This window comes from Myotis nattereri (genome assembly GCF_964212035.1).
Source record: "Myotis nattereri genome assembly, chromosome: 16".
NCBI lineage: Eukaryota > Metazoa > Chordata > Mammalia > Chiroptera > Vespertilionidae > Myotis > Myotis nattereri.
This window is the reverse complement of record NC_138091.1, coordinates 40,777,578-40,799,276: the sequence shown is the minus strand read 5'-3', so window position 1 is coordinate 40,799,276 and position 21,699 is coordinate 40,777,578. Positions and strand designations below refer to the sequence as shown.

Sequence of the window (21,699 nt, the reverse complement as noted above, 5' to 3'; positions counted from 1 at the left end):
GTAAGAACAAAAGATATCTATTTAAAGGGACAACAGTATCAGAAAAAGGCAGAGGGGACCTCTTTACAAATCTCCACTCCAAAGTCTAGTTTAATAAGGTCCCCATGACCCTGTGAATCCCAGCCTCCTGATCCTAATGCCTACTAACAGGGGCTTCATTCATCTTCCTTTTCATCTTTTTCCATTTTCTCAGCACTTTCTGTTTCCGTTTCTCCCAGTTCTATTTCCTCCAGGTCTTCCGACTCTCTCCTTTCGGCTTCTGAAAGGCTCTCCTCTTTGTCTTCGGACCTGCTTTTTATTAATTCTGAGGGTTTCTGGTCCAGATCTGAAGGCCTCCTGTAAATTTCTCTGGATTCACTTTTGCTCAATTCCTTGCCTGCTCTTCCTGAACTTTTGCCTGATTCTCCGGACCGTCTCTTCATAACCTCTCTCGAATCTTTCCTCATGGCTCCCAGTTCTCTTCTCAAGGAGATGTTTTTTTCTACTCCTGTCTTCCTATTTTCCTCCTGTCCGCTCGCGGTGAGGGTTGGACTTCCTCCATTAGACAGCTCATCGTCTGTGCCCTTCGCCATGTCATCCTGCTCTATTTCCCAATGCTTCATCATCTTCTCGGATTCGTCTCTCACTCTCCTCACTCTTTCCTTCCCCTTTGCCGCTACTTTTGCTTTATCCAGAGCAACAGCCTCTTCTGGAAAGGAAGAGAGAAAGGTAAGTGTGTGTCCTGCTGGGCCTGTCGTGGCCTGTGCTTTTAAGATAAGCACTCCTTTCCAAAGGGAGAGAAAGGAACTCGTCCATTGCTGAGGACCAGCTCTGTTCCAGGCATGGTGTGAGCCGCACACAGCACACCATTCACTTGTAAGTGCATAGTGTCATGACAGTGCATAATGTGTCATTGATTCGGGTTTGCAGTCAAGGGGCCTGGGATCGATAAAGAGGAATCACACACCATGGTCACCCTGCAAATGAACGGAGGGCCAGGATGTGAACTCGGGACAGCCTGCCCCCACAGCACATTCTCTTTCCCTACAAGAAACAGCGGAGGCGCTGGGAAAGGACGGAAGGGAAGGGGTCTTTTCTCCAGCACTCCCATCCCGCATTTCCCTGTCCCCGGGAAGCATATTTCATCGTTTGTTGGGAGGCTCCCTGTAAAAATAGGCGCAGACTGCTAGCAGCAAGTTCAGCTGGAGAGCTAGTTTACAACCAGAGGGATCCTAGCTCCGCTTTTAACCAGCTACAGAGAAAAGTCACCAGTTTCCTCCTGAGTCGCCCCCACATTCTCTTCCTGGGAGCCCCTCATAGGTGCCTAGTGGCTCTCCGGTCACAGCTGGGAAAAGGCTGCCATTTGGGGGTGAAGACATATGCAATGCTGCCACCTGCTGTTTTGGGAGGGAAATGCCCTGCCCGGCTGCGGCCACTGGCCTCAGGGCCTTCCCGGTGAGTTCCGGAGGACCCCTTCCCCAGCACGTGGCCTGCCAAGGTTGGCAAGGGCAGCGTGAGGGAGGCTGCGTGGAGCATCTGCCTTTTCCCAGTGTGTCCCTTCCCACCTATTGCTCCTGTGGCTCCTGAGAGCAGCTCCAAGGTCATGTAGGGAGGCAGAGCCTCTCTCTGTGGGGATCCAGCTACCACATGGCAGATGCTGAATGATAAAGGGCTGCTCAGGTGCCCGAAAACTCCACACCCAGATTCCCATCACCACGCTTCGGTCAGAGAGGGCTTCCGCCTTGGTGCCTGGAGGCGGCTCTGTCTTCTTGGCTGCACAGAGCTACTGTGATAAGGCGAGGGCACCACAGAAGGGCAGACAGGCTGTCCTGGCACCAGGAACAGTGCAGAACCGTGGTAAAAGCCTAGGTGCTAGAGCAGGGGTGGGCAAACTCTTTGACTCGAGGGCCACAATGGGTTCTTAACCTGGACCGGAGGGCCGGAACCAAAGCATGGATGGAGTGTTTGTGTGAACTAATATAAATTCAAAGTAAACATCATTACATAAAAGGGTACGGTCTTTTTTTTTTTTTTAGTTTTATTCATTTCAAACGGGCCGGATCCGGCCCGCGGGCCGTAGTTTGCCCACGGCTGGGCTAGAGCCAGGCTTCCCAAGACAGAAAACCACTGTGAACGGCAACCCCTCTGCCTCCGTGTCACCCATCAAATCAAGCAAATAGTAATGCTTATTTTATAGTGTTCCTGCAGGACCAGGGAGTCACATCGGAAGCACTGAATGGAGATCAATTTCCGTCCCCCATCCCCTCTGGGGTCCATCCCTAATGACTCAGGTGGGCCTGGGGGCCTGGAGTCCCAGCCACCTCCTCTTCCCTCACTTCCATCCCAGAGCCTCTTAGAGCCAGTAAAGGCCTCTTCACTCCCCGAGGCCTTGGGAGAAAGAATGTGATAAAGCGGGTCTGTCTGAGCATCTGCACCTCATCCTAACCTCTGACCCTACGCTCTGCCCCCTTCTCCCCCGTCTCCCCTCCATCCCCTTCCCTCCCCATGTTGGTCCCAAAAGCAGCTCCTCGATGCAGGGGACCGTGTGGCTCTGAGTCAGACTGCTGTGCCACCCAGGCGGCTCACTCAACTTCATTCCACCTCCATTGCCCCCCAGACAGTTACCTGCCTCCTGGGGTGGTGAGGACTGAATGCGAGGCGTCACCCAGTGCCTGGCACACAGGAAGAGCCCCGAAAGTGTAAGCAGCTGTCATTCTGCCTCTGTCTTTGCTCCTGCTGTTCCCACCAGAAATGCCCTCCCTCTCCCACCCACGCACGCACGCACGTGGAAAAGCCTCGGGCATCATTTGGAGCAATGGTTCTCAACCTTCCGGCCCTTTAAATACAGTTCCTCACGTTGTGACCCAACCATAAAATTATTTTCGTTGCTACTTTCTCACTGTCATGTTGCTACTGTTATGCATCATCATGTACATATCTGATATGCAGGATGGTCTTAGGCGACCCCTGTGAAAGGGTCGTTCGACCGCCAAAGGCGTCGTGACCCACAGGTTGAGAACTGCTGGTTTGGCGCCTGGAACAGACAATTCTTCCCCCTTGGAGACATCCCTGTCTCCCCAGGGAAGTCAGAGCGCTTGGCCGTTCCTCCAGATCATCACTGGCCTGCGGGAGTCCATTCAGGGACAACTCTAACTGGCTTTCCCACTGGGCCCCGGGCTCCTCCAGGGCCGGGCTGAGCCCGTCTCCCCAAATCTCACACCAAACTGGCGTGTGACCAGTGCTCAGCAGATACGTGATGAATTACTGAAGAAACACAGAAGTGGGCTCTCTGGGCAGACAGCGGGCTCAGACCCCGTCCACAGTGGGCTGAATCGCCTCCCTCTCCTGCCCCAGCAAAAGGCTGGGTGCTGGTGGCACTGACGTCAGGATGCCCGTAGACAGTGCTCAGCCCGGACCAGCTACTGAGCGTGCACTGGGGCTGACAGGAGCGAATGCAGGGGGTGGAATTCTGAAGCTGCTGCCTCGGGGCTCCAGGAACTCACCTTTCTCTTTCTTTTCTTTGAATATATCCCTGTAGTTCGTTTTCTTCAGCTCATCGATGATGCCCTTGTTGGCATCGTCCAAAGCCTGTGGGTGGTAGAGGAGCCAGTGAACTCTCATAACCCCTACTTGGCACCTACACTTCCCCTTTCACCCAAGTCCCAACCCCGGGAAGCAGGGCTCTGCACTAACCCTGCCCCCTGCTGTGCTCCCGGCTCCTCTGCCAGCTCCTGCCTGGAGGTTCGTGGATACTCAGGGACTTGGAAATACCCAGGCTACGTGGTACGAGAGACGTGACTCCAGGGCTTAGGCATGTATTTGGGAAGCGTGTGTATCTACCGGTTTCCACCTTTTTACAAGGATTCCTTTGGCTACAGCCAATGTAAAGACACAGTGCAAGTCCCTAAGCCTGCAGCAGGTCAGCAGGCCATGGAGGGAACTCCGACACACTGCGACGTGGGCCTGTGCACATCGTGAGGGCAGACTCTGCCTTCTTCCCCGTGACGTGCACGGGGGGCCGGGGGGAAGCACCAGCAGGCACTCAGAACATCTACTGACCGACCACCAGGCTAGACACTCATCTGCACCCCGGTGCGCCTTCCTGCCTGGAGATGCCAACCCAGGGGGGTCAAAGGTCAGGGGCCTGGTCCTATGCCACTGAGGGCCATGGGGCTGTTTGGCCCCACAGACACTTCTCTCTGCCTCTCAACCTTTCAAAACCCTGCTCAGTCCTCAAGGTGACCTCGAACCCTCCTTGATGGGAAAGCCCCCGCCCCGCCTCCCTGCTGGGCTCTCTCGCTCTGAATCTCCCGGTCCCTACGGCACTGTCACAAACAAGAGGGCTGTGTTTTAACTTTCCTGCTGATGCCAAGCTTCCTGAGGGCCGTGGCTGTCACCTTCGGGCTGAACACCCCAGGCCGACTCATGGTCAGCCAGCACTTCCTGGATTTAATTGCCATGCCACCTGTCTCCCACAACCTGCAGGGTGATCGCGTGGAAGAGGATTCACGGGGGAGGCCATGCGTGTGAGCTGAGGAGCATATGGCTGGGCCTCAGGGATGGGCAGCGCTCCACCTCTGGGGGCCAGGTTCGAAGGCGAGGTGCATGCTCAGTGGCGCGCCGAAGGTGCCCTGGGCCAGGAAGCAGGGCTCAGACTGGCACATGGTGGGGTCTGTTTGGGAGCGACTTCTCCACCGTGTCAGGGAAAATGTGGTTTCACCATGGTCCTCACAAGTTATGGCCTCACCCCCTAAAAATCCGAGTGGGTCAGTGGTTTCCTTGCGGTTCTTAGACCTTCAAGTCCAGGCTGGTTCTTTGCCCCGAATCCTGCTATTGTGGCCCAACTCCTGGATCCAGGCCGGGTGTCCTTTTCTGCCTCCCACAGATGGCTCAGCACCCACAGCCTGGCCACACCCTGCCATCCTGGTCCTTCAAAGCCACCAGGAGGCCCACCTCCAACTGCAGCATTTTAGGGTGTCACTTCCCGTGCCCCGCTCCCTTTCCTGAATCCTTGCTGCACCTCCCGTGTGGTTCCCGCTGCCCCGAGTTATGCAGACGGCCTCTTTCAACCACTGGGCAAGCTCCCCAGACCAGGGGCTGTTTAATTCACTCCAGCCGACGCCTCCTGGGGTCCAAGTACGTCAGTGGTTCTCAACCTTCTGGCCCTTTAAATACAGTTCCTCATATTGTGACCCAACCATAAGATTATTTTCGTTGCTACTTCATAACTGTAATGTTGCTACGGTTATGAATCGTCATGTAAATATCTGATATGCAGGATGGTCTTAGGCGACCCCTGTGAAAGGGTCATTCGACCGCCAAAGGGGTCGTGACCCACAGGTTGAGAACCGCTGAGCTATGTGCTGGTGGTGGCTCTGGAATTTCGCCCTGGGACAGCTGAGGGGCAGCAGTCTGCTCGGCAGCGGGAGGGAGGTGGCCAGCGGACTCAGGCTAAGCTGCCTGTGCATCTGTGAGGTTAGCTGCTGACCCTCCTAAGGTGGTCCACCTGCCTGGGTGGCCTCAGCTGTGTGTCTGCCTCCTGAAGCTGATGGGCCAGGCCAGCACCGCCCAGCAGACATGGCTGCGAGGATGGGACTGCTCGAGGCCTGCACTCTGTGGCCCTACAGCCACGGGCGGCTGTGCAGCATTGAAATGTGGCTAGTGTGACTGAGAAACGGAATTTGAAATGTAACTTTCCAGTCCTGTTCGCGTAAGTGGCCGCAGGTGGCCTGCGGCGGCCTCGGTGAGCAGCGCAGGTGGAGGCAAGCGAGGGAGGCAATCACACTATTTCTTGTGGTCTCCTGGAGGAGGAAGGGGTTTTGTTCTAAAACCAATTTAGGTCTCCACTAGCATTAAATAAAAGAAAATGGAAAATGAGCCCTGGCCGGTTTGGCTCAGTGGATAGAGCGTCGGCCCTCGGACTGAAGGGTCCCAGGTTCCATTCTGGTCAAAGGCACGTCCCTCGGTTGTGGGCTCCATGCTCAGCCCTGGTCAGAGCCCATGTGGGAGGCAGCTGATCAATGTGTGTCTCTCACATCGATGTTTCTCTCTCTGTCTCTCCCCCTCCCTTCCGCTCCCTCAAAAAATCAATGGGAAAATATCCTCGGGTGAGGATCAACAACAACAAAAAGAAAATGAAAAATAAATAGGATAAGAAATTTTAGCATCCAGAGTAAAGGTAAATATGTTTGTAAACCTGCCTTTCCGTTTTTTATTTATTTCAAAAAAAACTATGTGTATGGGTTGCTATAGAAACTGATGGCGGTGGCAGATGTTTGAAGGCAGCGCCCCACCCAGACTGTGCCCTGCAGTTGGTGGTCACCAGTCCTTGCGGGCTGGCCGGGGGAGGGCTGCGGGGCTGAGGCCCGCCCACCCCTGCCCAGGCGCCTGCCCCGCCCTCCCCCCTCCCCGCCCGCCGGTGGGGGGAGGCTCACGCTGATGATGGCGTGCTGCGCCTCGTTGTTGTGGACCAGCTTCGCTCTCTCCAGGGCCTTCTCGAAGTTGTTCACGGCCGACTCGAAGTTCCGCAGCTTCACTGGAGCACAGGGAGGCACAGCACAGGTGGGTGGTGACCTCGGTGCTGCAGGATGCAGCTGCCCTGCAGGGTGGCCCTCCCGCGGGCGCCCCGGCCTGGCGGGCCCCTCCCGGGGGAGCTGGAAGCTTGTGTGAGCTGGAAGCTTGTGTGAGCTGGAGGCAGCCCCAGAGCTGCCCGGGGCCACCCTTCCCCTGGCTTTCTGGGGCCATCTCCCCTCTAAGGACAGGACCTGGGACCCTGAGCCATGGGTCTCAGGCCGTTCGAAGGGGTCAGTGAGGGAAGGGGGCCTGTGCCCACACCATGTGTCTCCAGTACAGGGGCCAACAACGCCATCCTGTCCCATCGTCAGATGGTTCCAAAAAGGAAATCTTTATTTTAAAATAGTCACTCCATTTTGTCAAGAACTTTGCAGATCCCGGCCAGTGTGGCTCAGTGGTTGAGCCTTGACCTATGCACCAAGAGGTCATAGTTCAATCCCAGTCGGGGCACAGGCCCAGGTTGTGGGCTTGATCTCTAGTAGGGGACGTGCAGGAGGCAGCCGATCAATGATTCTCTCTCATCACTGATGTTTCTATCTCTTTCTCCCTCTCCCTTGCTCTCTACAATCAGTTTTTTAAAAATTTTAAAAAAAGGATGGAGACCTATACCTACATTTGTGTTGAGCCATAAATAGGTTTTTCCAAGGCCTGCCACTTTCTCATCACTGTTAGAGACACTTACGAGAAGTTAGTGAGCGGCAGGAAGGGAGAGATCAGTATTTACTGAGCGTTCTCGGTGCTTGCGTGCTTACGTATTCCTTTATCCTTTACGCCAGCCCTACAGGTGATACCATAATTACCCCCATTGACAGAGGCCGGAACGGCGGCACAGGGTGGCACCTGCCGCGCCCTGCCCCCTGGGCTGTGCTGCGTTTGGGGAAACTGAGACCAGCAGTGAGTGGCCTGGTTCTGCAGAGACCCTCGGGCCCAGCAAGTCCTCAAGAGCGGACTCGGGATGACGTCCAGCCTGAGGGGTACGTCCCGCCGCCCCTGCAGCTTACACAGTGCCCTCCTAAGAACAGGAAATGGCTCTAGGAAGAGCCACAGCAATCGTGTCGGCGATTTAGATTTAAAGCTTTCAGTGCTTTTCTCTATGCTTTTAGGAAAGAATCTACGATTCGTAACAAGGCCCATGAGGCCCTGTGGATCTGGCCGCTCACCAGCCTCCTTCCTCCAAGCCTCCCTGGCCCCGGGAGCCCCCACGTACACGGGTCTCCTCCGGCGTATAGGACCAGCGCAGCCCCTGCCCACTTCCTACTCGCTGCTCCTTTGGCGAACTGCTCTGTCCTCAGCTCTTACGGCAGCTGGTGCCTCTCATCCTTCAAGTGGCTGCTTAAAAGTTAACCTCCTCAGACAGGAGGGCAGGGCATTGTTAACGGTTTTGCTCCCTACTGCGCACCGAGAAGGCACCAAGTACGTTTCTGCAGCATGAATAAGTGAATGATTATGCCCCCTGGTCATAGCACTGGCCACATGGCCTCCCCCGCCGAGGTCAGCTATGTACCTGGGGCAGGAGCAGCTCAGCACAGCTTCGCAAAGCCCGGGCTGTGGAGTCAGACAGAACCGGGTTCTAGTCCCAGCTCCATGGCCTGTTAGCTTGTGACCTGGGGCCATTTCTTTTTTAATATTATATTATGAAATACTAGAGGCCCAGTGGCTCAGGGCTTCTGGCTGAGTGGTGCTCCCCGTGGGGCAGCGCACTGACCGCCAGGGGGCAGCTCCTGCGTTGAGCGTCTGCCCCCTGGTGGTCAGTGCGCGTCATAGCGACCGGTCGTTCTACTGTTTGGTCGATATGCATATTAGCCTTTTATTATATAGGATTTCAAATGTACACCACGGTAAAAAGAGTAGTATAACGAACCCCCATCGCGCATCACTCAGCGTCAACAATTACCAAAATATTGCCCGTCTTGTTTCATCTGTTTCTCCATTGCCCCTTCCCCTTGCTGGTTTTTTAAAAACAATTTCCCTGAGATGTAATTCACGTATCATAAAATGCACCCATGTCTAAATATACAGTTCAGTGATTTGTAGTAAATTTATAGAGTTGTGCAATGATCACCACAACCCAGTTTTAAAACATTTCCACTACTCCAAAAAGTTCCCTCGTGTGACCTGGCGCAATCTGCTGAAACAGTGCCTCAGTTTCCCCATCTATAAAATGAGGACAATGATGCCTCCATCACTGGCTTGCACGGTGATTACATCCAAGAATGCAGATGTAAAGAGCGCCAAGCAACACCAGGTGGCGCTGTTTTGATGAGGACACCGTGCTGTGCTGGTCTGCAGCTGAGCTCCAGGGCAGGGCAGCTATCAGGACGCCTAAGCCCTAACTGAACTTAGCCCACAGTAGGCACTAACCCTGGTCAAAAGGGAGGGGGTGGTCCCCACTCTCAGAATGAGAATTCATCTGGGCAGGGGCACGCTGGGATGTGAAGTTTGGCCCCCAGGACTCCCAGCCCAGGCGTGCAGCTCGGCCTGACTGCCGGGGAAGGTAGGGTGTCCTCTCCGAGTCCATACCTTGTGCCTGTGCCACCAGGACACTAGCGTTCAGCTGCCACTCGATGTCCCCCTCTTCCTCGGCGCACTGCTGGGACTTCTCGCCGTAACTCTGGGCCTGCGCGGCCTGGTCCAGCTCCAAGTAGCAGCGGCCAATCTCATGGAACAACCAGGTCTTCTCCAGAGTGGTTTTCGCCAGAGGGATCTTCTCTTCCCACCTGGGGAGGAAGAACCAGGTCAGCTCCTTCCACTCCAGCCCCGCCCTTGGCCACAGGGTGAGCACTGCCCTCCCACCACCCGTTCATTTCCGTAAGGAGTGGTGCTAATAAGCAGTAGCATTTTTTAAAGCTTCCAACACTATTTTGGAACATCTATGGGATCAAATTTGATCCAACAGTTGCAAATATGCTTACAAAATATCATTTGAAATAACATAAAAATAATGTTTAAGAATATTCTTGCCCGGCTGGCGTGGCTCAGCGTTTGAGTATGGACCTACGAACCAGGAGGTCACAGTTCGATTCCCAGTCAGGGCACATGCCAGGGTGTGGGCTCGATCCCCAGTGTGAGGTGTGCAGGAGGCAACGGATCAATGATTCTCATCACTGATGTTTCTGTCTCTCTCTCCCTCTACCTTCCTCTGAAATCAATAACAAATATATATATTTTTAAAAAAATTCTTAAATACATATAAGAAAAAATTCAACACAGAAAAAAACAAACCAGATAAATTTTAAAAAAGTTAAGAGAGGATTAGCAGCCCTAGCTGGGTAGCTCAGTTGGTTAGCGCGTTGTTCCAATATGCCAAGTTTGTGGGTTCGATTCCCATTCAGGGCACATACAAGAATCAACCAATGACTGCATAAATAAGTGGAACAAAAAAATTGATGTTTCTCTCCTTCCTTTCTCTCTCTCTCTCAAATCAATAAAATAAAGAGTAGGATTAGGATTAGATTTAGTACTTGTCTTTGGGTGGTGGGACTGGATAATTTTTTTTCTACTTTTCTGTATTTTCAAAATTAATATTTTAATAATAACCACATACTTTCTATAACACTTTTTATTATAAAAATATGTAAGTGAATTATCATACTCCTCTGTCTTTTGGCACATAGACACCCGGGGCCATTTAGGAAAGCAAATGACGGGTAGCAGAGGTGAACATGTCTATTTCAATCAAGCGACTAGGGCCTGAAGGACATTTCTCTCTGTGCTAAGTGAGTGGACTCACCCAGCCCAGGCTGGTCTCCAGGTCAGGCCCTCCCCCTAAGTTTCCCTGGGGCTGAGTCACCCCACTGGAGTAAGTCACTAGCCCCCAAGGTGGACATCAGAAGTCCAGCAGTTGGACCTCCTGGAGAGTTCAGACTCTGTTGCCATGAGTCACAGAATAGTGTCAGAAGAGGTGCTGGACTCAACTGGCCCATGATAAGGATCACGTGGAATGCTCATTAAAAACAGATCCCTGAGCCCTAGCTGGTTTGGCTCAGTGGATAGAGCATTGGCCTGTAGACTGAAGGGTCCTGGGTTCGATGCTGGTGTCCGGGTTATGGGCTTGATCCCCAGTAGGTGGCATGCAGGAGGCAGCCGATCAATGCTTCTCTCTCATCATTGATGTTTCTCTTCCTCTCCCTTCCTCTCTGAAATCAATATTTTAAGTTTTAATTAAATTTAAAAAAACACACACACAGATCTCTGAGCTCCAAAACTGAACCTGTAATTCACACCCCTAAAAAATACTCGAGGTGATTCTTGTCACTGGGACATTCTGAGAAAATGCTGATTCTAGTCTATTAATTAATTTAATGGATGAGCCCCTGCGTTTACAAAGTGGCTTTCCTGAGGCCGCCTAGCAGAGCCAGGGGCCAAGCTCAGGTCTTCTGATGCCTCCTTTCCTGGCATCCTGGCCCCAGGCAGGGAGTCTGGTGTGAGGGTGGGAGTCCTGGCCCCGAGGTGGGGAGGGGCAGTCCTTGGTCACTCACGTGTCGATGGCTTGCTGGAATTTCCCAACTCTGGCAAAAACCCTGCCAATGTTGTCAAGGGCTCTTGACTTGGCATCAGGAAGGTCACTGCGGGGAAGAATCATGAGAAGTTGTTCACTAGCAATCGGGCATTCGAGGCACGATGGAAACAGAAAGGAAGTCGGAGATGGGCCCTGGCCTCAGGGACACAGCGTCCAGTTTGAAGGACACGCCCAGGCTGGCAGGGCTGGCACGCACGGGGCCTCTCATACCCTGTAGCTGAGAATGAACATTATCGGGACCTTTCTGGGCGGCCACCAGTCAACAGCTAGCAAAGAGGTCCCTTTGATCTAGCAATTCCTCTCTCGGAACTTAGCTCAAGAAGGTAATGTAGCAAGAACGCTCATTAAGGCACTGTTTACAGTAATAAACACTGGATCCCTAGCTGGTTTGGCTCAGTGGATAGAGTGTCGGCCTATGGACGGAAAGGTCCCAGGTTCGATTCCGGTCAAGGGCACATGCCTGGGTTACGGGCTCCATCTCCAATAGGGGGCGTGCAGAGGCAGACAATCAGTGATTCTCTCTCATCACTGATGTTTCTCTCTCTCTCTCTCCCTTCCTCTCTGAAATCAATAAAAATATATTTAATAATAATAATAATAAACATGGGAAACAGTCCTAATGTTATCAGTGGCTTCGCACTGGCAATTTCTGTGTATGAAAAGTCGTCAGATTGGAGGAGTATATGCTATGTCTACCGCCCCCTCCTGGTTAAAAGTAAATATGCAGAGCTGAAGCACGATGCTGTGCTCCCGGCTTTGGCACTGGAGGAAGGGGCCGCGAGCCAAGGGGCCGGGTTCGCCCCCCAGCCTCTGGAGGGAGGGAGGCCCCACCAGCACCTTGACCTTTGCCCACACTGACTTACAACCCCCAGCACTGTCAGAGAAAACTGTTGTTTTAAACCACCAAAAAACTACTAACTAAACAAAAAGTGGGCCTTTCTTTAAAACGTAGAGAGAATATAAGTCTATTAGCAATGATTACCCAAGGGAAATGAGAGCAGGAGGGAAACCTTGAATGTACCCGTAGTATTTAAATGTTTACAGTATTCATGTGTCATCAGGAAAGAGTAAGACAGTTCCATAAAGAAAAAGACAACTGCACCCCCTACATCGATTGTTTACCGTTACCATAGAAACATTCCCATCTCTGTTCAAAACTGCCTCCTTCCTAACAAGTAAAACGGGAAAACCCTCCCCGGGTCCCAGGTCCCTCTCACTCTCTCCCTTCCCACTTCCTCCTCAAGCCCCTGCAACCCGCCTGGCTTCCATGTCTTCCATGAAGCTCTCCTCCTCAGACCCAGCCTCCCCACCATGGCCAGCCTGCCTTTCTCAAATGCAAACCTGGGTCCTGGTCAGTTGGTTCAAGCACCCTCCTGATACGCTAAGGTTGCGGGTTCAATCCCGGGTCAGGGCACATGCAAGAATCAACCCATGAATGCGTAAATGAGTAGAACAACAAAACAATGTTTCTCTCTCTCTCGCTTCCTCACTGTCTAAAATCAATAAATAAAGACATTCCTCTACCCTCAGAGGTACTCACACATATCTGAGGAGTTCCACTGTCGCAATTTTGTGATGGCCTAAGTGCCCACAGAGATGTAGTTCCACAAATGACTGTGCGGGCTGGAATACCATTCAAAGAATGACACCCTTCCCAAGACACATTATTTAAAAAAAAAAAAAATACAGAAGTGAGTTGCTTTGTTAAAAAAAATCCTATGTAATGCATAGACGTACATAAATATGTAGGTAAATACATTAAAAAGAGGCCGGAAGGACACATCTCAATTTGTTCCCAGTGAAGTGAGGAACATGTGGTGTTGGGGGAGGGGAGGGGAGTGAGGGAGAAGGCGGTCAGGGTCTGCTCTCAGCACCACACGGTTGTGCATCAAGAGCAACACTGCAGTCTTGCGTAAAATCAAACTCATGGTCCCTCCGTACCTTCAGGCTAGGGTCCTTCCTCCTCATTGTGGCATCCAGACCTCCCACTCCCCACAGGTCCTGGCCCCAGCCCTGCACACTACCCGCAGTTCCCCAAATCCTCCAACCCTGCCAGGTCCCTCTGTCTGGGGTGCCCTTCTCCCTCCTTCTTGTCTCCCCTTTTTGACACCCCTGTCCTCTCTGAGGCCTCCTTGGCTCCCAGCAGGGCTGCCACCTGCCTCTCTCCTTGGGACCTTGGCCACACTTTGCACCCGCTGCTCTCACAGCACCTCTGAGGTCAGCCTCCCCTTCTAAAGTGGGTGTTCTGTTGTGTGATGAATGAATGAATGAGTTGTAATAAGTCAATGTATTCGTAACAATCCTATATAATAAAAGGCTAATATGCAAATCGACCTAACAGCAGAACAACTGGTCGCTATGACATGTACTTACCACCAGGGGACGCCGCTCAGCCAGAAGCCGGGCTCATGGCTGGCGAGTGCAGTGGCGGCGGCAGGAGCCTCTCCTGCCTCCACGGCAGTCAGACATCCCCTAAGGGCTCCCGGACTGCGGGAGGGCGCAGGCTGAGCTGAGAGAACCCCGCCTGCCACCCCCTCCACTGCCCAGTGCACGATTTTCATGCACGGGGCCTTTAGTAATCTATAATACACTAACAGTAATAGTAATGAGAAAGCATGCAATCAAATCATCTATCGGTATTGGAAGAAAGAAATGAGGGCTGGGGTCACTAAGAAGCTACATAGGCAAGTTGGGATTTGAGCTGCCCCCGGAAGATTGATGGACTTGGGGGGCAGAGAGGGAGGGGCATGGCTGATTAGAGTGAGGGAGCACCTGGGCACACTGAGCTCACTTAAGACTGAACTAACTTTGTTTAAGGAACGCCCTGTTTGTGCAGCCATTTAGCATACACTTCCTGCCCGCCCATTGTGGCAGGTGCTGGGAAGAGACAGGAATGGAAGACAGTCCCAGCCCAGAGTCGCATTGTGCAGACAGGGCGCGGGGAGTGTGGAGAGAACGCAGAGGAGGGGTTACTAAGTCACCGCTGGGGCGCACGGAAGGCTTTCCAGGAGGAAGACTCTTGTTTACATGGTGAAGAGCGGGTAGGAGGGCGTTGATGAAGAAAGGGCTGGCAGAGGAGGAGGCCTGCCTAGGGACTTGCAGGAGGAAGGCTCAAGGTGTTGGCTGGGGAGAGCTGGGTCAGGAGAGACCAGGACGAGCCAGGTAAGGAAGGGCAGCAGAGCCGGGCACTTGAACTTGATCTGATTATTGGGTTTGTTTTGCACAGAAGGAAGGACCAGCTGGGCAGCAGGAAATCCAGGTCAGAGGAAACAGGCAAGAAGCAAGGAGGATCTGGCTGAGCCGTGGAGGGAAACGGAAGGAAAGAGGCAGCGTGGACAGGGCCTGGGCCGCTGAGCGTGAGCAGGGAGGTGTCCGGAGAGCAGCCTGGGCTCCGTCTTGGAAACTGAGTGGCCAAAGGTGACGTCGTCACGGGTAGGGAGCCCTGGAGCACGGGGCTTGGGGGATCAGAAGGGGCTCAGGTTGGGGCATGCTATTTGGGGTTCCTGTGGAAATGCCTTGGAATCCGATGGCTGTGCAGGTCTGGGGCTTGGGAGGGAGTCTGGCCAGAAGCAGAGATTGTGTGTGTCTTTAGGGCCTGGGATAGGGTTGGGTCCAAACGGCTTATTGTCAGTACCTATCATTTCATTCTCACAATCCCTGTGAGTTGGTATTATCAGGCCTTCACTAGAGATGAGGAAACTGAGGTGAGCAACGTAATCAAACCCACACAGCTTCTGCGTGCCAGAGCCAGGAGTTAGGGTCAGGCATGTCTCCAAAGCCGACCCCCCCCCCCCCACACACACACACACCTCTGTGATACGCCTGCTCAGCACGCGCAGGCAGGTGAGAGTGAATTGGGAATGGGCGGCATGCAGGCTCCAGCCAGTGAGGAGGGGAGGGCAGGAGGCGGAGTGAATGTTCAGGAAGTCCATTTGACCCACGTGGAGGACTGACATCAGAGGGCCTTGAGTACCAAGCAAAGGGGTGTGGTTTCTATCTGAGGCCAACGACGGACCAAGGCCTGTTTGTCAGCAAGGGAAGGAGGGCTGAGAGGTGAGAAGCAGAGTCGCTGGGGGCGATGTGTGGGAGCAGCTGGAGGCAGGGAGAGCCCAGGCCCAACCTGTGCGTAGAAACAGGATGATGGGAGGCAGAAAGGGACTCAGAATTGTGGGAGGAGAAAGTCACCAATGACGCCAAAGATTTAACCAGGTGCCCCGAAAGCCATGGTACCCCTGAGGGGCCATCAGGTGTGAAGAGCTGAAGAGCCGGTTACTTTCCCTGTGGCTCCACAGCCATGTCCTGAGGTCTCCGTGTGCGCTCCGCACCCGGCCCTCCCTCCCGCCCTCTCAGGTGGGGCTATTGCTACGTCCACCTGAGGCTGAGCGGTTAGGCGCCTTGTCCAAGGTCCCACAGCTGGGGACACAATGCCGAAGCTCGGGTCGGCCGCACTCCAGAGCCGGGAAACTTGGTCAGTACCATAGTCTGCGAGGCCCTGGTTGGCTCTGAATCCTGCCCCCTTGGTCCAGCCTCCTCTGGCCCACTCTTCCCCTGGCAATACCCTGTGCTCTCCGGCCTCAAGCGCCCGCCCACCTGCCTCAGTGCCTCCCCACAGGCCCCGTGAAGTGCTCCTGAAATACATGGCTCCTAGCACGGGGTCCTGGGCTTTTCCTTCCTCACACTTATCACCACGGTGGTTTGTTAGCGATGTCCCTCCCCGTTCACACCTCCCCTTTCACACCTCCCCTTCACACCTCCCCTTTCACACCTCCCCGTTCACACCTCCCCGTTCACACACCCCCCTTTCACACCTCCCCATTCACACCTCCCCGTTCACACCTCCCCTTTCACTCCCCTGTGTCTGGGCTTTGCTGTGTTCCCAGTGCTAGCAGCCTCTGCAGGCCTGGGGTGGAGGAATGCGTGCTGACGTGGTGTCAGAATGAAAACACCCCTAAGAGCCAGACAGACCACTGGGAGCTTTTTCGAGCTGTGGGCCAGTGCCCTCCCCTCTGTGGCGAAAAGCCAACAGCCTCCTTCGGCCCCTGACCCTCAGTGCTGGGCAGGGGGCTCCTCCCTCCGTGGGCTCCCCCCCACCCCCAAGGCAAGCAGGGCAGGAGATGGGAGTTCAGCCACCAGCAGCCCTAGCAAGAGGCCCAGCTACACAGGCCCAGCCCAGCTCCTCTACGGGCCCCTGGCCTCGGCCCCTGGTCTCCGGCCTCCCCAGGCACTCACTATTCCTTGGCAATCTCCAGGTCTCTTCTGTGGCTCTGCAGGGCTGCTACCATCTGCCCCAGCTCGATCTGGGCATTCCCTATGCAGCTGTACAAGTTCCCAACCAGCTCGTCCTTGTTGGGCACCTCTTCTTTGTTCCATTCCAGCACCTTCTTCAGCACTTTCTCGGCTTTCTGGAGGCTCCCTTCCGCACTGCCGCTGGTCAGCACTGGGAAGGACAGAGGGACGGAGGGTGGAGGCAGGTGGGGACCTCTTGGTGGCTGAGGGGAGAACCCCCCTCCCCCCACCCCCCACGCCGCCCACAGCCCACGGAGGCCAGGGGCGCAGGCGGCCCTGTTGCTCCCTTCCCACCGGACACAGTCCCCGTCCCCCTGAGAACATCACCCACGCATGTCAATGTCCTCCAGGCTCTTGAGGATGTATCGGGCCGTCTGCGAGGGCCGGCGTTTGCGGTTCCGCAGCCATTTCTCTTGCATCAGCTTCCGGTCGCGCTCCCTGGCGTAGATGGGCTTTTGTTGCCTCCAGAAGTTACTGCGGGAGTCCAGGTAGTTGATGCCCGTCATGATGAGGTCCTCCACGGTCTGGCCGTGCTTGGTGGTGCCTTTGATCAGGTCTGAGGAGAACCAACCAGAACAGGCACCTAAGGGAGTCGCCTCCCCTTGGCTCTGGGTCCCTGCTTCAGGGCCCTGTGGGGGGCTCTGCCTGGAGTTGCAGAAACAGTGAGCAAAGCCAGAGCACAGGGTGGCAGAGGGGGTCCCTCTGGGCCCAGATGAGGCCAGAGCCCTTCCCTTGCCGGCTTTCCCACGGTATAGCCTGAGTGCATAGGCCACTTATGGCAAGATAAACTTTCATGAGGAACTAACAGAAGGGGCGGCCGATGGATAGCCCCCGGCCTTCCGGGCTCCCCCATTCCAAGCAGAGGCCGTCTAAATGCACAGCCTGGCCCAGGTGGCCAGCGCCACGTGACTCCCCAGGTGCGAAGTGGGCCAGCGCCAGCTGGGAGCTGGAGGGGTGTGCCCAGGTCCTGCCAGCCACCGCCTGAGCAGAGGTTAGAGCTGGTGGCAGAGCTGCAAGGCCAACTGGAGTAGTCAGGCCCCCCCTCCCTCCACAGAAGCTCCTCTGGGGAGGGAAGCATTGGAGATGACGCCGCCCTGTGACAGGCCTGCAAGGATCCTGCGGCGGCCTTGGAGTCAACTCTGGAGAAAAGCCATTGATTCCAGGCTGATCCCTGCGCAGGCTCCTCAGCCACTGGCCAGACTCCCACCCGCATGTGTAAGTGAGGCATTCGTTTCAAGGCTCCATCCCTGTCCTGTCGCTGCCAGCACAGCGTGTTTGGAAGATCGGTGGACCAGAGGTGAGGAGGCTGGGCTCTGGCAGCAACTCCACCATTAACTTGCTTGTCAACCTGGACAAGTTACTCCCCACTCAGGGTCTCTCTTTCCTTATCTCTAAAAGGAAGGGCGTGGCTCAGTGATTGAGTGGCGACCCATGAACCAGGAGGTTCATAGGGCACATGCCTGGGTGGTGGGCTTGATCCCCAGTGGAGGTGTGCAGAAGGCAGCCGGTCAATAATTCTTTCTCATCATTGATGTTTCTATCTCTCTCCCTCTCCCTCCCTCTCTGAAATCAATAAAAATACATTTCAAAATAAATAAAAGGAAGGGCTGTACCAGATGAGGTGTGGGACATTCTAGTATTAGTGTCCTCAGATTCCCCTTCTGGCACCTCCCCGCTGGAATTCTTTGTCCTTTGTCCTTACTGAAGGCCACGGGGACACCCCCTTCAGGGACACGGTGGTAGAGGAGCCCAAATCTTCAGAGTCCCCTCCCAGGGTAGCACAGGGCTCCAGAGCACTGGTTCTGAAACTGAACTTCCTGGATTCAAATCTGAAAGCTCTGCACCTGCTGACCTAGGCATGACCTTAGGTGACTTGACCTTTCTGCGCCTCAGTTTCCTCATCTGTAAAATGAGCGTAAAACCTGTCCATAGGAACAAGTTGGCTGATATGATAGATTCTGCCTCTGCCTCGCGCATTCAGCATCCACTCCAGATTCCCTTTGCCCCGTTCCCTGTTGCAAACAAAGCGCCTGAGACCTTCATCCAGGAGGAGCTTCTCCAGATACTCCTTATCCACATAGAGCTCGCCCAGCAGCTGGCGGACAGTCTTCTTGCTCTTGACCGAGCCCCTCCGCTTGGACTCTGTCTTGGGGTAGTATGAGACCTGCCTCACGGGATGCGGCTTCTGCAGGGCTTTCATACTCTGGGAAGATAGAGCAGTGCCCGACAGAGCCTCAGCAAGGCGCACAGAGAATCCAGGGGCCCAGAATCTAGGATCCCAAACTCTTCCTCCGGGACCTCCCAGGGGACCGAAACCCATGGAGTGTTTCTGCCCCCAGGATAGCTGGACTATCAGGACCCTGTGGAGCTGGGGCAGACTCCCATGGCTGCTGTGACGGGTAGGAGCTAGTTCCCCGGCAACAGGGTCACCAAGACTTGTGCGCCTCAGGTACGCGTGGCCTCTTCCCTGGCAGGATTGTAGCATCAGAACCAGGGCCTTACCTCAGCCTGCTTGCTTAAGAAGGAGAGGTCTCCTTTGTTCTCCAGCTTAATTGAAGAAGGAGCTGCAAGGACAGAAGCTGGGGCTCAGGTCGACCAGACCCCCAGCATGACCTGTCCCATATTTTCATGTGGAAATGGCTGCCTCGGGCAGGGGGGTGGGGGATGTTGTTGCAAAGCTAGCTCTGAGCCAGCCTGGCAGGCAAATGGTGCATGGTGTTTCGTGCAATACTCTTGTAGGAGGCTAGGCAGCCCCTGCTAGCCCAGGGCCATGGCAGCCAGATTCCCAAACAAATGGATTCCCATGCCATCCATGTCCACACCCTGCCATCTACACTGGCAAGCTCTCACTCTCCTTCCCTCTCCCCCAACACAAGGCCAGCTCTTGGTGCCCAGGTGGTAAGGGAAGAAGCCAGAGACTAGGGAAGACGAGACTCGGGACTCCATGCAACCCTACGATACCAGGCCGAAAACAGGCATATTCATCTGACTTGCGGGAAAGAGCCCTTCTTCTCTGGCATTGAGGATAACCAGACATTGCAGTGCTCAGTATAGTGGGTCGGGGATTGGTCCTCCCGGTGAACGGTTCATGGAACGGTTCCTAATCTTCAACAAAATCAGCAGCAGCCAAATCCAAGCATGGGACTCCCTGTAGGCCTCCTGGTGCTCACCCCCCACCCCCAGGCCCTCAGGCCTTCCTCCAAACCTAAGAACCCTAAGAGCCTTCCTGGAGAAGGGCACAGGTCCCACAGCCACTCACTTCCCACCGAGTTATTGATGGCTTCTTGGGCTTTCTGAATTCCAACTTTGAATTCCCGATCAGGCCGTAGCTTATAGCCTCGATGATAGAACACCAAGGCAAACTCAAAGTCTCCCATGGTGTACAGGGTCTCCGCCTTTTGTAAAATGCCCTGAAATGAGAGGAAGTCAAATCAAGGTGGACAGACAAGGCATCACAGAATTCGGGTGTGGTGGAACAGGAGGGGCTTGGGTTGGGGTCAAGGCTGGGATACCGAGGCAGGGAGCTAGACAAGTGACCGATCAAGAAAGAGAAAATGGCATCAGACTCTAGGCCGGTGATGGCGAACCTATGACGCGTGTCAGAGGTGACTCGCGAACTCACTTTTTTGGTTGATTTTTCTTTGTTAAATGGCATTTGAATATATAAAATAAATATCAAAAATATAAGTCTTTGTTTTACTATGGTTGCAAATATCAAAAAATTTCTGTATGTGACACGGCAGCAGAGTTAAGTTAGGGTTTTTCAAAATGCTGACACACTGAGCTCAAAAGGTTCACCATCACTGCTCTAGGCAGTCTGACTGGTTCTCCTACCACTTCCAACCAGAGGGCACTGCAGACAATGGCAGTGGTGAAAGCAAGTTGGAGTTCTCCACCCCTCAGTCACCTTGCAGAAAGTCGGGTCACCCTGAAGTGAGGCCTCAGCATCCTTCAGGGACTTCTCTAACTCTCCCATCTTCAGGTAGCACCTGGAGCGGGCCACCAGGCAGTTCTTGTCTCCATCCTGAAGGTGAAGAGCCTGAGAAAGGAACCACACAGGCTGACAGGTACCAGGCAGGGCAAGGTAGAAGCCGGATGGGTAACGGCAGCCCAAATCAGGGTGCCTGCTAGCCTAAAACAGCACTCGATCCCCTAAGGGTGCGGTGGAGCAGTCTGTGCTAAGGTTATGTATGATACTGTTAGTTATTCACTGACCATTTTCCACAAGCAACTGAGACTGCACTTCTGCAAGAAGTCTCCCAGCCAATCACCCTGCCAATGACGGGGAATTGGGCCTGCTCTGTAGAAGGAGGCCAATCAATCACGAAACATTTGATTAAAAACGTAGAAGCCAGGCTGGTGTGGCTCAGTGGTTGAGCATCGACCTATGAACCAGGAGGTCATGGATTGATTCCTGGTCAGGGCACATGCCTGGGGTTATGGGCTCGATCCTCAATAGGGGATGTGCTGGAGATAGCCAATCAATGATTCTCTCTCATCATTGATCTCTCTCTCTCTCTCTCTCTCTCTCTCCTCTCTCCTTCCCCTCTGAAATCAATACAAATATTATTTTTTTTAAAAGTAGAAGAGGTCAGAATAGTTATTGAGAATCAGGTAGAACGCAGGTGGGAATTGGTGGAAAATGGCTTAGCAGGGGCTTATCTGTCACTGTGGTGCATCCATCAGGAACAAGTGACCAGAAACGACAGTGTTATCCAGGCATCATCGGGAATCCAGAGCGGGGATGGGCGATGGGTAGGTTCAGAGCGCGACTCACGTTGCTGAAGCTGAGGGCAGCTTTAGAGAACTCCCCGCAGAGGTACAGCCGCTCGCCCTCAGCCATGTAGGAGGGAAAGGTGCTTCGCAAGATGTCAATTTCTTGGTCCGACATGATGACCGAATTCTGAATTCGGGAAAGCTGAACTCGAGAAAGGGAGAAAAGAAGGCGTAGAACCTCTGTTTGGCTTGTGGAAACCCCGTCTCTTAGCAACCGGGATGCAGAGACCTACTTCCGGTCCCTCCCCCTGCTCCTGGGGGCCTCAGGCCCGGGGACCGCCCTGGCCGGAGAGCGCCGCGCCCGGCCCGCTGCGCACAGGCTGGAGGTGTGGCCCCCGCGTGTCCCGTGCGTGCACGGCGGCCCCGCTCGCGTGATCGCTGTGGCACGCTCCGCCGGTTCTCTCCGCGGTTGAATCGTGTCCAGAATTTGTAGCCAGAAAACTAGGGAGAGGATTGCGGCAGGATTCTAAATAGGGATCGGACTCGGGGCGAGGCTGTGTGCCCCGGGAGGGCGCCGTCGGGGAGGAGCTCGGAGTCGCGGCAGTCCTCGGGCAGGCAGGCTCCGT

General features: G+C 54.3%; 1 protein-coding gene across 2 annotated transcripts; it reads right to left on the bottom strand.

Annotated features, from left to right (window-relative positions):
• Nucleotides 1-21,374, bottom strand: ODAD4 (outer dynein arm docking complex subunit 4). Of its 2 annotated transcripts, XM_081108889.1 has the most exons (12): nt 21,135-21,336; nt 20,265-20,396; nt 19,617-19,767; nt 18,860-18,921; nt 18,395-18,560; nt 16,689-16,913; nt 16,301-16,508; nt 11,031-11,117; nt 9,073-9,269; nt 6,414-6,514; nt 3,483-3,567; nt 1-688 (listed from the first exon to the last, which is right to left on the bottom strand). In XM_081108889.1, the coding sequence occupies exons 1-12, from the start codon at nt 21,246-21,248 to the stop codon at nt 156-158; spliced, it is 2,061 nt and encodes a 686-aa protein (XP_080965015.1). In that variant the 5' UTR covers nt 21,249-21,336; the 3' UTR covers nt 1-155. The 2 variants fall into 2 exon arrangements, with proteins under 2 accessions (XP_080965015.1, XP_080965016.1); XM_081108890.1 differs by lacking the exons at nt 18,395-18,560; nt 18,860-18,921 and having other exon boundaries at nt 21,135-21,374.
• Nucleotides 21,375-21,699: the final 325 nt, after the last annotated feature.